The sequence below is a fragment of the Neofelis nebulosa genome, chromosome 7 (assembly GCF_028018385.1).
Source record: "Neofelis nebulosa isolate mNeoNeb1 chromosome 7, mNeoNeb1.pri, whole genome shotgun sequence".
NCBI lineage: Eukaryota > Metazoa > Chordata > Mammalia > Carnivora > Felidae > Neofelis > Neofelis nebulosa.
Window position 1 is genome coordinate 59343568 of NC_080788.1, and position 15985 is coordinate 59359552.

Below are 15985 nucleotides of genomic sequence, written 5' to 3' on the forward strand. Positions count from 1 at the left end.
TGGGTGACCTTGAGCAAATTCCTTGATGTCTCTATTTCCTTAGCTGTAAAATAATCTGACGTATCTGGCTTGCCGTGAGGATTAGAGATCATGAACATAAATTTCTAAGTTAATGAAATTATATTTGATGCAGAAAATGTGTCGCTTTCAAAAATCCTGGGTCCTTCCCTTTGTTAAATGGGTAGCCAGAGTCCATTCCTCCCTACAAAGGGGCACAAACGGGTGGCAGCAGTCAGGTACCACAAGCACAATTTATTACCCAAAGCAGTTTGAGGAATTCCAAGCAGCGATCATGGCCTGCCCCAGTCACAAGAAAGCCAGCACCTCTTCAAAGTCACCCTCCACTCCCAGCTGAAGTGAAGGATTAAAAGGCTGCAACCCAAGTTAGGTCACAGCTACAATATCCTCATTCCTGACCAATAATCTCAAAGTCACAAATGGGCAAAAAGTGATTTGGACCCAAATCTTACCCAAGAAAACCCCATGATCAAAACAAGATCGGAGAGATCATTCAAACAGAAAGATACCAAGAGCTTTATTTAACAGGCTGTGAGGAGGAAGGCTTTCTGTTTATAACTACCAGAATTAAATGGAATTGTCTATCATCAATGAATGTGAAAGGAATGCTAACCCTGTGGGGTGGGAAGACGGGTGCACTGGCCAGACACTTCGGGGGCAAATCCTGTGAGGACGCCTCCCCCGTTGTCTAGTGACAAAGGAGCCCTCAGGGACTGCCCCTGAAAGTAGACAGGTGGGGGTGGGGAGCGCTGGGAAGGTAGTTTAAGTCACAGAGAACTCTTAGGAATTCAAGAAAAGGTGATCTTTAAGCAATATTGAGAACTTGCCTGACTCTTTTTACATTTGGAGAATGCAAGCTGGTTGGACCTTATGAGGGATTTCAGCATTGTTTTGTTTTCTTGATAGATTTAAAAATTATCCTAGATGCAGGAAGGTCAGTCCCTTAAAGTCTTTTATCATCAAACCAAATAGCACTTATGTCTAGAAACACTGTGCTCTAAACTATAAAACTGCTGAGAACGCTTCATCCCAGACCCTGAGCTGAGATTTTCATGAAAATCAATTTCTGGGCCAGTTAAGTCTTGATAAAGTTATCTCTTCATAACTCAGCTCCCATCCCCACCTGGCCAGTCGTAGTGGAACCAGGAACCCAATGGGCAGATTTCTTTCCTTACTCAACTCAGGCGCTCCAGGAAGAAGGGGAGTTCCCAGTACCTACACCAAACTCTGCTCTACTTGCTGAACTTTGCTCTGCATGAACAGGTCATTCTGGCTGCAAATTCCCCCAAACTGCCCCTACTTGTGTTTTTAAGGCACACCAATTCCTCCATGTAAGGCTTTCTGGTTATAATGAATTGTTTTCATTACTCAAAAGAAACTTCTGTATTCAAAGCCCATCCCTGCCTGGAGATACTGGGGGGTGGGGGGTGGGGCGGAAATGGTGAGGGCAGAGCCCAATTAATATTAGGGATTCTGGTCATTGGGGTCACACTTAAGCATGACTTTCAACCCCAATCCCTTTCTGGATGTTTCAAAGGCTTCCAGAGCTTTCTCCAGAGGAAACCTATGGGTGACTAAGGGCTTTACATTCACAGACTTGGATGCAAGCATTGAAATCGCCATCGGCCACCTGTAAAAAGATCACAAGTGTTACATTCAACCTGCAGGAGGAAAGAACTACGTCCCCAAACTACCAAGCACAAGATCAGCTTGGCCATTTTTATTTATAGCACTGTGGTCCTGGCGAGTCTAGCCCGTTGGGTCCAGCCCAACGATGGTGGAAATGATCTTATGACTTGCAACTTGGGAATCCAGAGTCTGTTCCCAAATGCTTCCACCCCTCTGCAATGTCTGTCACAAAGCTTAGAATTCCTTTGGCATGAAGGCATAAGGCATATGGAGGCCACTGTGAAAAGGCAGATTAGCCTCAGAGAAGGAGCTCATGATAACCCAGCCACACCCCTTTGCAGCTTGGCTTGGCAGAGTTCATCAGAAAAGAGCACTCTGCTGAAGGAATGGTCATAGACGGTCATAGATGGACGCTGGTAGGGAAGGTGGTCCTGGGAAAGTTCCCCAGATGGGGAGAGGGCAGAACCACAGAACATGAGGTGGGGTGAACTAAGACCCTCTCACTTCCCAGGGTGGGGCCCTGGGGCTCTGGGGTGGAAACCAAGGGGCTTGAGTTCTTGCTGTTCTGTTGTCCCCTTTCTCTCCTTCTTCCCTTTAAAAGAGGACAATGAAGACGTGGCCACTTGAGGAAATGGAAAAGAGAGGGCCTGGGTGATAAGGGGCAGACATCCAAGAAGAGCATGCTTCAAGATCCATCCCCTTCCTTGCCTCCTGCTGTCCATCCTTCCCTCCGCCATCTCTGCCCTCTTGTTTGATGCTCTGTCTTTGGATCCCTATCATGTTGCATGGCTGTCAGTGTGGTAAGGAAAAGCCCCTCATGACTAAACAAGAGAGGATCCTGTTTCCAGAGGCCACGCTCGGGTCTTGCTGGCCCTTCACTACCCTGGCTCACCCACAACATACTCACGTGTTGCAATATCGAAACACGCCCTTGATATCCACCTCCCGGGTGGCTGCGTGCACGAGGGGCACAGTGGTCATCTCAGAGCCCAGTCCTACGAGCACCAGGGTCCCACCAGAACGAGTGGCCTGAAGAGATAAGACCAAGAAAACTCAGAAGATCAGAAAATGCAGACTTCTCGCACAAATAAATATCTGTTTGCATCAGGTGAGTACCCAAATGTTCCAGAGAATATGATGCTTTCTATACTGGTGAACTCTTCCATATGTTGACCATACTTAACAGAGCAGCAGAGTTATCTTCTGTGAAGATCCAGAGGAGGACCAGGAGCACCCTCGGCTGTTTACAGCCTCCTAGGAAATAGCCAAGTTCTCCAGACTCCAGTGAGAAATCTCCCCTACCAACAGTTAACCTTCAGGCCCTGAGCATCTTTCAAAGCTTTACTAATTCAGTACCAGATGTTGGTTCAGGTACATCCTCATCTCAGCACCTGCCCCTCCTCCAGAATGTCAACCCCATAAAAGACAGCACTTTGCTCAGACCTCTAAGGAAGCACCCTCTTGGTGATAAAACTACCCACCACATACAAACGGGGAGGGCCATTAGAATTCTCTGGCTTAAAGACTGCCTTACACACACAGGTTGGCTGGCATTTAGAAATATTTTTGTTCCAGAGACATTCATCCCAACAGTATCAGCCACAATAGGTTTTGTCTTCCTTAAACACCTATCTGCCTTATCAGTTTCCCTCCTTAGAATGGGCCAGAGAACGAAATTTCTCCTGACAATCTCCACTCATTCCACTGATTCCACATGAGTGTTGTGCCTCCACCAGAGATTTCTGGGGATCACTGTGGTCAGTATTGTGAGAGATGGAAAAATAGTTCATTTTCATTATAGTTGGGAGCAGCTAGCACTTACTGGGACCAGTCTAACCAGTGGACCTGCAAAAAGCCACACATCACAGCCTATGGGGGGAAGGAAATGCCATGAAGAGAAGCCTGCAGAATGGAGGTGACTTTGGACTTTGCACTTTTGAGCTATGGGACCCTCTCAAGCAGCTTCCTCGTGTATACGATCAGGATGATGCCTCCCCAGTGGGGCTGTTAGGATAAAAATCACAGTTCTCGGCACTAGGATGGGCTCATCGTTCAGCATGTTTTCTGTTTTTATTGAAGCACAGGGTCACTTACAAACCACTGTGACTTATGAACACTGTCAGGAAAGGCGCTCTCACCACTGGAAAATGTTGCTGTTCCCACTGGAAAAGGTGGGGTGGGGTGGGAGGTGAGGTCAAAGTTGTGAGTGAGCCACAGAAAACTTTTTTGAGTGATAAATTGTTTAGAAAAACTGCTTCCCCATCAGTATTTCCTCTCTACCTAGTGAGAGGGAGGAATATTATCAAGCTGGCCATCCCAAGCTGCCAGGAGGCCAGCTATTTGCAGACCACAGGCAAAGGAATGCTTGGACTACCTGACTATTGTTTTGTGGGTGGGACCTCTGCACCAAGATGACATGAACTCTACCCTAAGCATTTGCCATGTTTCTTCCCAGACATTTTCTAGTCACAAACCTGCCAGGAAAGTGACTCTCAGGTGTGTCCATATAAGATGCCTCCACCTAACCTGCCTGTTGGTGGGGTGGCCTGCAGCACCCTATAGCATCTGTCATGCATAATGGCTCTATTCCCCACTCAGGAGAGGTACTGGCTTCAGGCCCAGCTGCCTCAGGTAGCCTAGCAACCGGGCCCCCACCGTCAACAGCTGGAGATAGATGCCAACTGTTCCCAATGTTCTCCAGGCAGGGGAGAAGAAGAGAGTCTTGCATTATGAAGCCATGGCTTTTACTGCCTTCCTCTGGAGTGAGGGTCACTGACTGCCAACAACTTGAAGAGGGACACACCTTATTCATCAGAGCCCTCAAAGTGCCCAGCACAAAGCCGGAATGCAGCAGGAGCCCAAGACAAGTCACTGGTTGACTAATCACACACAGACCGAAAGGTTTCTCTTTGCCCCTTCCCACATGGCAACTGTCATCTCTGACAGTGGAGCAGAGGGTAGGCCGGCTCCAGCTGGAACTTAGGACAAAGAAAAAGTGGCACCTGTTCCTCCCCGCCCTCCCAACACTTCCTCAGCCCCTGAAGCCATGGGTATTCAGGTAGGAAAATAGGTAGGCAGCTCTGCCATCCCCAGAATGTCTTGCAGGTGCAAAGTGCCCTTACGCATGACCCAGCTGTGACTCAGAAGGAAGGAGGAAGCCTGTACTGCCGCGAGGAAGCAATGTGGGACTCAGGGGCTTGTGTGCTCAGTGCTGGAGGCTGCTGCCACCACCCTCCTCAGCCCAGTCCCTCCCATGCCAGCATGGTTACCCACTGTCTCCTGGTCCCCTTCTTCCCTTTTCTCCTAAGCAGTGGACAGAGTAAGAAAAACTCAGGCACTGGGGCAGTGTGTTCAAGGCAAGTCACCAGGCCTCTTGTGGTAAAATGCAGGAAGTGGTAACTAATCTTCACGGCTACTGGGCAGATCTGGCATCGCATTTATAAAGTACCCAGCAGAAGACGCAGCACATGGTGAGGCTGAAGCCTAGAAGGTATTCTTTCTCCCCTCTTTTCCTCATACTTGGTATCAATGCCATTCCCCATCCCCATTCCGCCAACTTCCCATAAACTACTGGGGGGTTGCCGAGGTGCAAATCAGGTGTTGGCAGCTACCTGTTGCCAGGTCTGGGACAGAAGAGTAGTGGCCAACTGTGACCCTAAAAATCACCACACCTTTGTGACTAACTAAATGAATGCCTCTCACTTTGTATCAATGACTCAAAGACTGCAGTTTTCCTCAATTAAAGAAGATAGGGATTTCCCACACACAACTAAGGCATGGTTCCCTCTTCCTTCTGTTATCTTTTTACCAATAGCACTGCTTTTATCACCATAGATATGATCATGATAGCAACCCCATTTTAAAGGGGTGTGTCTCTTAACATTTTTCAAGGCCCATATATGCCTGTTACCTTGTTTAGACTTTACACCTACCTAATAAGGGTACTAGACAAGTAAGATTAAAAAAAAGAAATAAGAAAAACCACCAGGGATACCTAGATTACCTAATTTTGCTTGTGTGTGTGTGTGTGGGGGGGGGTCACATAACAAGGGTGGAGACACCTGTTCCTAGCACTCCTTACTGCTACTTACCCTGCACTGATTTCCCAGAGCTGCCCACCAGCTTCAGCGACCCACATCCTACTCACATAGATGCCCGCCTGGATGGACAGCTCCACCCCCGAGCACTCGATGGTAACTTCTGGCTTGCACCCCAGCAGATCTTCCACTTTACTGGCAATTTCTTTAGGGCTCTCCTTGGATATCTGGAGGACGAAATCAGCCCCAACTTCCTTGGCTTTAGACAACCGAGTGGCAGACAGATCTAAAGTTGAACAAAAGTTTCTTTCAAACTGAGAACTGGATGGCAGATTGGAGAGAAAATGAAGATGGAGGTGTATGTTTTAGTGGTAATAAAACTCTGGTGTAGTGGGTGGTGTCACTGAGCCCAAACACTTACTCTCTACACCTTCACACTCTCCCATACACACCACACAGCTGCACACACACACACACACACACACACACACTCCCTTTCCCTTCCCCCATCCCTCTCACTCAGATCACTTCTCAAATATCCACTGTTTTACATCCCCACACACCCCTATACACACCACACAGCTCTACATAGCTTCCCTCTCTCTCTCTCTGAAGGGTACCCGGTCCTCACATATACATTCAGATACCTTCTATACACTGATACCTTCTCCACACACAAAGCACTCACTCTCCTACATCCCTACTCCCCTTATATCCACATACTCCACACAATTCTATACACTCACCCACACCCACACTCTCATATACCTTACACACACACACACACACACAAATATTCTCTCACTGATGCCTTCTCCACACACACACACACACACACACACACACACACGCCCTTCTATACCCTACATGCTTCCACACATACTGTCACAGATAAGCTCTCCTCACACATACACACATCTCTCACCCATACCACACACTGCACACACAAACACCCTCCTATAAACATATCATAGATCCCACTAACTCCACCTCACACACACACAAGCACACCTTCTTTACCTCCTGGGTTTGGTCAAATGGACCAGGGGCTAAGCCTCTTCTTAGAACTGAGTGAGCAGTAGGGACATCTGGGGTCCACACATAAAGAACCAGACCTTCTCCACAGCAGCCACCCTCTGCCCCTGGGTGGGCTTTTCAACCATTGAACCCCGGGGGGAGAAAAGAGGAAGAGCCCCTTTAGAAACCCAGCACTCCAGGAAAGGAATAGTTCTCAAGCCCCTGGCCTAAACGGTAGGCCAGCTGTTTCCTCTTCAAGGAGATTGAAAAAGAAAACCTTCTTACCAGTCACCACCACTTGGGCTGCACCCATTGCCTTGGCCACGATCAAAGTGACCAGTCCAATTGGCCCTAAATAAAGCAGGAAATGAGAGATGTTTGTGAAATATTAAACATCAGCTCTCCCCCTTGTCCAGGCCATGGACAGGAACCATAGCTTGTGTGCACCTCTAACATCTACCCTGGTGCCTACCACATAGTGAGGCCTTAACAACTATCTGTTGAATGCATAAGTACATGAATATATGAAGAACTGTTCTGGACATGAAATTTGCTCCTACTGCTGAGTTCCATTTAATTCTCTCAATCTCAAAGCTAGAACTTTTCCGTTTACTCTGCTTGGGGAAAATGGCAAATTAGAAGAGGGCTTGAGAAAATATATTTGTTAAGAGAATAAAATGTCTCAGAAGGCCTGGATACACTGTCCTGTTCTCTCTCTGGCTCCTACCCTCTTAGAACCCATCACATCCCCCCAAGGAGAGACACATCCTTTACAGGTGTCCTCTGAGGACCACCTTGGCTTAAGTGACCTGGCTCCATGGGCTGACCCAGCTGCTCAGGCAGCTCTAGGATCAGGGACTTAAAAATCAGTCCAGAGACTACTTGCTTCCCACAGCATCTGCATGCTGGATGACACGGTTTTAGTACAAAACCAGACCCACAAAATGAGACTGCAGATTCTTTGAGGATTTGCTGTTTGACACTGCCTTTGAAAATAATTTTGTGAGTTTCCTCCCAAAGTCAAAACACTGGAAGATACTTGAAATGACCAACAAAGAGGTGATTAGCTAAACAAACTACAATGGGGTATTACACAACTATTAAAAATTATGTCATAACTCGTTCATCCGGTGTGATGGAAAGATGTTCATAATGTATCAATTTTTTTTTTTTAAAAGAGTGGGTAAAATAAGGCATGTTTACCATGATCTCATTTTTAAAAACTGAAAGATTCAGGGCACCTGGGTGGCTCAGTCAGTTAGACATCCAACTTCGGCTTAGGTTTGTGAGTTTGAGCCCCGCATCGGGCTCTGTGCTGACAGCTCAAAGCCTGGAGCCCGCTTCAGATTCTATGTCTCCCTTTCTCTCTGCCCCTCTCCCACTCACACTGTCTCTCTCTCAAAAATAAATAAACATTAAAAAAAAAATTAAAAACCTGAAAAATTCTACATCAAAATATTCACAGTGGTTCTCTTTCAGGATGATAGGTGATGGGGCTATGGGTGAATTTCTGTGTGTATACACATGTGGTATGCATGACTTCTTTTTCTATGTCAAAAAGGAATTACTTATGCAAATTAAATATATATATATAAACACACACACACACACACACACACACACACACACACATGTATGTCACTTGTGGGGCTCCTGGGTGGCTTAGTCAGTTAAGCATTCAACTCTTGATTTCAGCTCAGGTCGTGACCTCACAGTTGTGAGACTGAGCCCCTGCATTGAGCTCTGTACTGACAGCATGGAGCCTACTTGGGATTCTCTTCCTCCCCCCTCTCTCTTTCTCGTTCATAAAAATAAATTTTAAAAAAATAAAAAGCTTCTGCACAGCAAAGAAAACCATCAACAAAATGAAAAAGGCAACCTATCAAGTAAGGGAAAACATTTGCAAATCATATATCTGATAAGGGGTTAATATCCAAAATATATAAAGAACTCATACAATCAATAGCAAAAAGCCAAGCGATCTGATTTTAAAATGGGCAGAGGATCTAAAGACATTTTCTTCATATATATATATATATATATATATATATATATACCCAAAGTGGGCCTTGAACTTACAACCCTGAGATCAAGAGTTGCATGTTCTACTGAGTGAGCCAGCCAGGCACCCCTAAACAGACATTTTCCCAAAGAAGACATACAGGTGGCCAACAGGTACATGGAAAGGTGCATAGCATCACTCATCATTAGGGAAATGCAAATCAAGACCACAATGAGATATCACCTCACACCTGTCAGAATGGCTACTATTAAAAAGACATGAAAAAAATAAAAAATAAAAAGACATGAAATAACAAGTGTTGGCAAGGATATGGAGAAAAGGGAACTCTCGTGCACTGTTAGTGGGAATGTAAATTGATATGGGCACTGTGGAAAACAGTATGGAGTTTCCTCACAAAATTAAAAATAGAACTACCAGATGATCCAGTAAGTCCACTTCTCGGTATTTAATGAAAAACACTAACTCAAAAAGATATCTGTACCCCATGTTCATTGCACCATTATTTACAACAGCCAAGATATGGAAACAACCTAAGTGTCCATCAACAGATGCATATACAAAGAAAATGTGGTTTATATGTACACAGTGGAATATTATTCAGCTGTAAAAAAGAAATCTTGCCATTTGTGACAACATGGATGGACTTTGAGGGCATTATGCTGAGTGAAATAAATCAGACAAAGACAAATACTGTATGATCTCACTTATATGTGGAATCCAAACAAAAACAAAATGAAACAACAAAACTCACAAGTAACAGTACAAAATGGTTTCCAGAGGGGGCGTGGTGAGAGGTGAGTGAAATGAGTGAAGAGGGTCAAAAGGTACAAACCTCCAGTTGTAAAGTAAATAAGTCATGGGGATATAACATACAGCATGCTGATTATAGTCAATAATACTGTATTGCATATTTGACAGTTGCTAAAAGAGTAGATCTTAAAAGTTCTCATCACAAAAAAATTTTGTAACTATGTATAGTGACAGGTGTTAACTGGACTTATGGTGCTGATCATTTGGTAATACGTGCAAATATCAAATCATCACGTTGTGTACCTGAAACTAAGGTAATGTTATATGTCAATTATACCTAAAAGGGTGTGTGAGGAACACCAAATCACACCCACAAGGGGTATGAGCATGTTGTCTGTGTCACTAGCATTAGACACCTAGAATGGTTCAGTCTGAGGCTGCTAGGGTTTTGTTCGGGTGGCTGGAAGCAGGGGAGGAGAGAACGCAGCCAGCTGCAACCCCAATGCAAGCCGAGTGCTGGCTCATGGTGGACTGGACTCCATTCCTTCCACTGGCCATGAGCAGGACCCACCTCATTCCTGGATGGACCAGGAGACCACTTCTCTGGCATGACTTAAGTTCAGAAAGTCACCTTTCCCTTAACTACCAAAAATATTCCCTGTCAAGTTAAAAAAATCATCCCAAATTACATTCTTTAAGTGAACAAAAACAGATATATTGCCTAGGAAATAACATGAAATACTATTATGTCTGCAGATAGTTTATTTAGCAAAGTGCTGGTCACTGAGGGAATGGGACATCGTAATCCTCTTCCACCCAGAAAGATTCTAGGACCAATTCCAGCCATTGGTGGGGGAATGAGACGGGCAGAGGGATCTCCACATTACCCTTTAAGGAACTCATAATCACGGTATCATCTGTTTCTTACCAGCTCCACACACAAAGACCTTGTTCCCCAGGGTGATTCCAGCTCGCCTGCAGGCATGGATCCCCACAGACAGTGGCTCAATCAGGGCCCCTTCCTCGAAGGTGACATTGTCAGGAAGCCTAGGGTGTCATTCAACACACTCAGTTAGTCCCTCTCTGGGTAACAACAATAGCTAATATTTATTGAGCATTTGCTTATGTGCCTAGCAGCATGCTGAGCAATTTACATATATTCATTCACACAAACTTTGGAAGAGTTCTAGTGTAGGCACTAATATTCTCATTTTACAGACAAAGAAACAGAGCCTTGGAGAATTAAATGACTTGTGCCAAAGGTTCAAAACTAGTGAGAGGCTCAAAGGGTTTGAAATGGAAACCAGATAGGTCTGATTCCAGAATCCATGCCACGCTGCCCTGCTCTGAAAATGGTTTTTTTTGGACAAATCACTTCAGTGAATGTGCACACATTATGTTTTCTTCAACATGTTACCCAAGACGAGATATGTTGTGATTACCATTAATAAATGAGAAGTTCATTTAATAAGAGGTTAATATGACCACACTCCAGCATCTCATCTGCTTCTCAAACCTATGTATATAGCCTTTCTGGTTTCACTTCAGCAAACAATCCCAACTATCAGCAGCTTTGCCAAACAGTGATTTAGAAGCTGATGTCACTCTTGTTTGCTGCCCTCCCCCCGAATTGTATGTTCCAGAAGAACCACATCTGATGGCAGCAGCTGCCTGGCTGCCCCTGGACTGGTTGTAAAGGGAAAAGGGCCTCTCTTCCAGGCAGTTGATTAAATGCTGTGTCACCTTCACCACGGGGTTCTTGGTTTTCACTTCCCAGTCCACTGGCATCCTGACCCTATTAACAACCCCGATGATGATGACAGCAAACATTTGCATAAGGCTTTACAGATTAGAGGGCTTTTTCATCCATTATCTCATTTGATCCTCACCATGACCTTGTCAGGCAGGAAGGACAGGCTTTATTTTTACCTTCATTCTACAGAAGAGGAAACTGAAGCTCAATGACACTCAGAGACTTGCCCAAGGTTACAAGGCTAATGAGTGGAAAAGCAAGACCTGAACTCAGGTCTCTGGTTCCACATCCTGCCTGCCCCATATCAGCCGCCTGCTAGTACCAGCAGCAATGTGGTTCACATCTCATTTCTGCTAATTCCTCACTGACCAGTATTTTTATTCAGGGCCCCCAAACCTCCACATGCTAGAACATGAAAATCCTCAAGTTCCAAAAAGGAAGGTGTCAGCCAAACCATGTGCTTGTTCCCATGACCTGTCACACTACTCCACAGAATAAGTAATGAGGCTTACAGTCGGCCTCTGCCTGCTGCCCCCCACCATTTCCTCCTCCCTCCCCTCTGCGTCTCTCACATTGTCAACCCTACTTCAATCTTCTCTCCTGCTCGGATTGCCACCATCACCCCTTCCCACCCAATGTGACCCATCAATTCTATAAAAGAGATAAAGGTTTGAAGTGAAATAATGAAGACTCCCAAACTCTCCCAAGGAATCACCAACCATACTGCCTCAGACATGCCTGCCCCTTGACATCTGGGACTTCCCCCAAAGCTTGTGTGGGCTCTGAGCTGAGGGTGGTCTTTGGTCAGGAATGGTGTGCTGCTCTTAACCTTCACTCTGATTTCCCCTTAGCAGAACACCCAGGAAAATGGGATTGAGGATGGTGATGATAGAGGATTATTATGGTGAGATTGTTCTACTCATTAGGCAGGTGCTGCCTTAATCACCTAGACAGCCACACTAGCCACACGGGGAGGGCAGCCTGGCATGTAGGCAGAAGCACCAGGAAGAGTCCTGGGCCCAGCGCCTTTGCCACTGACCTTTGGAGAGTCTCTGGGTCCTCCTCTATGCTCCCACTAACCTGACCTTGTTCAGTGGGAGGGAAGGGGGATGGGAACACTCTAAGTTTCTTCCCAGCTCTGATCTTTCCTGGCTTTATAAACATCAGAGAATAATGCAACTTGGTGGTTTTCACAATAGGGTTGAGGGAACAGCAAAAGGATAATCAAGAAGTCAAGGGGGAAGCAGGAAGATAAAAAGAAAATAAGGTGGGTAGGAAAATAAAGAGGCCGTGGCAGTATAGGAATCCTCACAAACAGAAACCAGAGAAGAGGGTGTGGGTCCAGGGCTGGTGTGGGGACGTGAGCAGAAAGCACCCTGGGAGAAAAGGAGAGGTGGGGGGGTTGCACGTCCCCTAGGGGCCCTCCTCAGCCCTCCCATTAACACTGCCAAAAGAATACAACCTCCCCCACCATTGTCTACAAAGGCCCACCCACCCCCATCCCCAGTGCAAGACTTCCTTTCATACCTAACCTGTACTATCCCCCAGACACAAGGCCATATCTATGACATATCATGGCACCATTCATTGAGCACCTACTATGTGCCAGGCCTCATGCTGAGTACTTGATAAACTTTTCTCATTGAATTCTGTCAATAAGCTATGCATTTCACCATATTGGTGCTATTATCATTTCCATTTTACGAGCAAAGATATTGAGGTTACAAAGTTTAAGTAACTCGTTGAACGTCACACAGTTGGTCGATGGCAGAGACCAGCGGTTAGTCTTGAAATTTATCATTTTGCTTTTCTGCCTTTCATGAAAACCTCGTTTGGTGCCTTGACTTGGAAAGGGCCCAGAAAAGGGAGGATGGTCGGAAACCACTTGCTGAAAGGTAGACTCTACGCACATAACTTGCTTTCTTCTAGAGCAGTTAGATGTTGACTTAAACGCATCACGAGGTCTGGCCTCTGACTCCTCTCAAGGCTTCCAGTAGGCACTAGAAAACTCAGATCTATCAGACTGCCCCTGTAATGGGCACCTGGCCCCTTTCAGACAAGCCTCATCCTGACCAACAGAGCCATAGCTGGGGCCAGGTTGGAATGGGAGGAAAACACACCTGTCAGACAGTCAGAAGGAAAGAGGCACATCAGCACCCCAGAGCTCCATGGGTGCAACACTGTGCTTCTGCAGATACCAATTCTCACCCCAAAACCATTTTGAGAGTTGGGGTAGGGCAGTGAGCACAGGACAGGAATTTAAGACTCTCAGCTGCCCCAGCTTGAGTCCTTGCTCTGCTCTGCAATCTCTTCCTGGGTCTGCACCCTTGCACAAAACTGCAGTCCTGGTGCCCACCTCACCATTATTCTTATGCAGGTTCAATAAGATGAGGCATGCAAAGCACTTATTAGTAAAAGGCCAGGCATGTGGGAATAATAATTGTGATTTCACATGCATTGCCTCATTTAAACTTTGGGTGATTAAATGAGACTGAAGCAGAGGAAGGTTAAGTCATTTCCTCAGAGTCACTCACTAGGAGAGAGTGGATCCAGGGTCCCAAAGCTCATGCCCTGGCTCCATGCCATGCCTCGTTTGTAAGCCCCAATTGTTGCTGTTACTGGGGGTCACTGCTGTAATAAGTTCTCTTTCCTGGGAGCTGCCTTGGAAACCAGTAATGGAGGACGAACCTCAGCAAGTTATCTGCAGGATGGCTGGAGAGGAGTGAGTGATTTTGGCAACAATTTTCTATTGTTGCTCTAGGGAGGGGAACTTCAGCCCAAAGACTAAAACCAAGTACTGTGAGTCAGTCTTAGCCCTAGTCAAGCTGCCTTCCCTCAATGCCCCCAGAAGGGCCTGTGGAGGGGATGCTTCGTGTCTGAAATTATAAGCTGAAAAGAACAAAGAAATCACCGCAGGAAACTAGGAGAAAGAACCCCAACCAAAAAGGAGCGGGGGAGGTCCCAGGTGGCCAGGCCAGGCCTTGGGCACTAACTTGTAGCAGAAGTCAGCGTTGTGCTTATAGAACCGGCAGAGGTTCCCGTCATCAGGGGGCGTGGCACAGAAGAAGATGGATGGCGACAGATTGTATCGGCCAATCTTGCAGAATTCATCCATTTCTCGCAGAGCACCTGGCTCGATGGCAACACGATCCCCTGGAGAGGAAAACGTGAGCAGGGGCAGAGCTGCTGTGAAGGGGCACATGCTCCTGGGGAGATGCCAGCAGGGGGAGACACCCACCTCCCCGGATCCAGGGCCCCCTAGACAAGCTCAACCCATTAGTGCTTCCACAGAAAACTCAGGATGCTACACAGAACATGACCAGCACACTTCTCCAGACTGGTTTGGCCTGCCCTTTTACCAACCATGGAACAAGCGAATCCACCCCTCAGCTCCACAACCACTTCTCAGCGTGGAAAACACAGAACCAGTCCCATCTCTAAGGCAAGCCAGGTCCAGGATTCATCTCAAACCGCTGCATGGAGTTTGCAGACATTTTTTTTTCTTCACCTGCTTTGAAAATATGGGCCAAGGCCTTGACAAACACAGGAGCCACAATTATGGCATGCCTTACGTTCAGTCTGGTTGCATTTTGACAATAACTAGGAGTTAGGTGATCCCCGGTTTGCAGACCTGCTCAGGCAAATGACCCACAGAGATCTCGGGCTCTGGCAGAGCAGAGAGTAACTTCCAGGCTTGTGAACTAGTGTACATCTCCTCTGTCTCACTATGCTTGCTTGGAAACCCAGCCCTAGAATTGGTCTTCTATCTTTTCATTAGGAAAATTGTCAAACTGGGGTGCCTGGGTGGCTTGGTCAGTTAAGCATCCGACTTGGGCTCAGGTCATGATCTCACGGTCCGTGAGTTCGAGACCTGCCTTGGGCTCTGTGCTGACAGCTCAGAGCCTGGAGCCTGTTTCAGATTTTGTGTCTCCCTTGCTCTCTGCCCTTCCCCTCCTCATGCTCTGTCTCTGTCTCTGTCTCTCTCAAAAATAAATAAACATTAAAAAAAATTAAAAGGGGTGCCTGGGTGCCTTAGTCAGTTAAACTTCTGACTTAGGCTCAGGTCATAATTTCATGGTTCGTGAGTTCAAGCCCCACATCGGGCTCTGTGCTGACAGCTCAGAGCCTGGAGCCTGCTTTGGATTCTGTGTCTCCCTCTCTCTCTGCCCCTCCCCTGTTCATGTCTGTCTCTCTGTCTCAAAAATAAATAAACGTTAAAAAAAATTTTTTTTTCAAACATACACTGAAGTTGGAAGAACTGTACAGTGAACACCCAGATGTCCTGCACCTCGATTCTTCAATTAACATGTAGCTAATTCTCTTTATCACATAGCTGCCCATCCATCCCATCTATCTCTCCTCTATCCATTGAGCCATCTTCTTTCCTGATGCATTTCAACGTAGCTTGTAGCCATTAGTACACTCCATGCTTAAATACTTCAGCCTGCCTATCGTTAACTAGAGTTCAAAACTTGTTTAAGGTTCTTTTTTAAGGTAAAATTTAAATATAGATAAAATGAACAATCTTACATGGATCACTAGATGAATTTTGAAAAAAATGCATTCACCTGTGTCATATAAGCCCCTATCAAGATACAGAACGTTACCACTACCTTGGAAACTTCCTTCCTTTGTGTCCCTTCCCAGTCAGTCCCCAGCCCCACCCGCACAGGGGTGGAACAATGGAACTAAGGCCCTCCTTAGCCTGAGGAGTGTCACCCGTGGGAGCTTTTCCCTTTACTAAATAGACACACCTTA

The 15985-nt window shown here is 46.2% G+C and overlaps 1 protein-coding gene across 1 annotated transcript in view; it reads right to left on the reverse strand.

The window, feature by feature from the left end:
- Positions 1-232: 232 nt before the first annotated feature.
- Positions 233-15985, reverse strand: part of SORD (sorbitol dehydrogenase) — a 34990-nt gene continuing 19237 nt past the window's right edge. Inside the window, exons 4-9 of the mRNA XM_058737886.1 lie at positions 14221-14380; positions 10403-10521; positions 6987-7052; positions 5795-5970; positions 2555-2676; positions 233-1648 (exon numbers count right to left, since the gene is read on the reverse strand). Coding sequence (XP_058593869.1) covers positions 1483-1648; positions 2555-2676; positions 5795-5970; positions 6987-7052; positions 10403-10521; positions 14221-14380 — 809 coding nt within the window. The 3' untranslated portion in view covers positions 233-1482. The remainder of the gene's footprint in view (positions 1649-2554; positions 2677-5794; positions 5971-6986; positions 7053-10402; positions 10522-14220; positions 14381-15985) is intronic.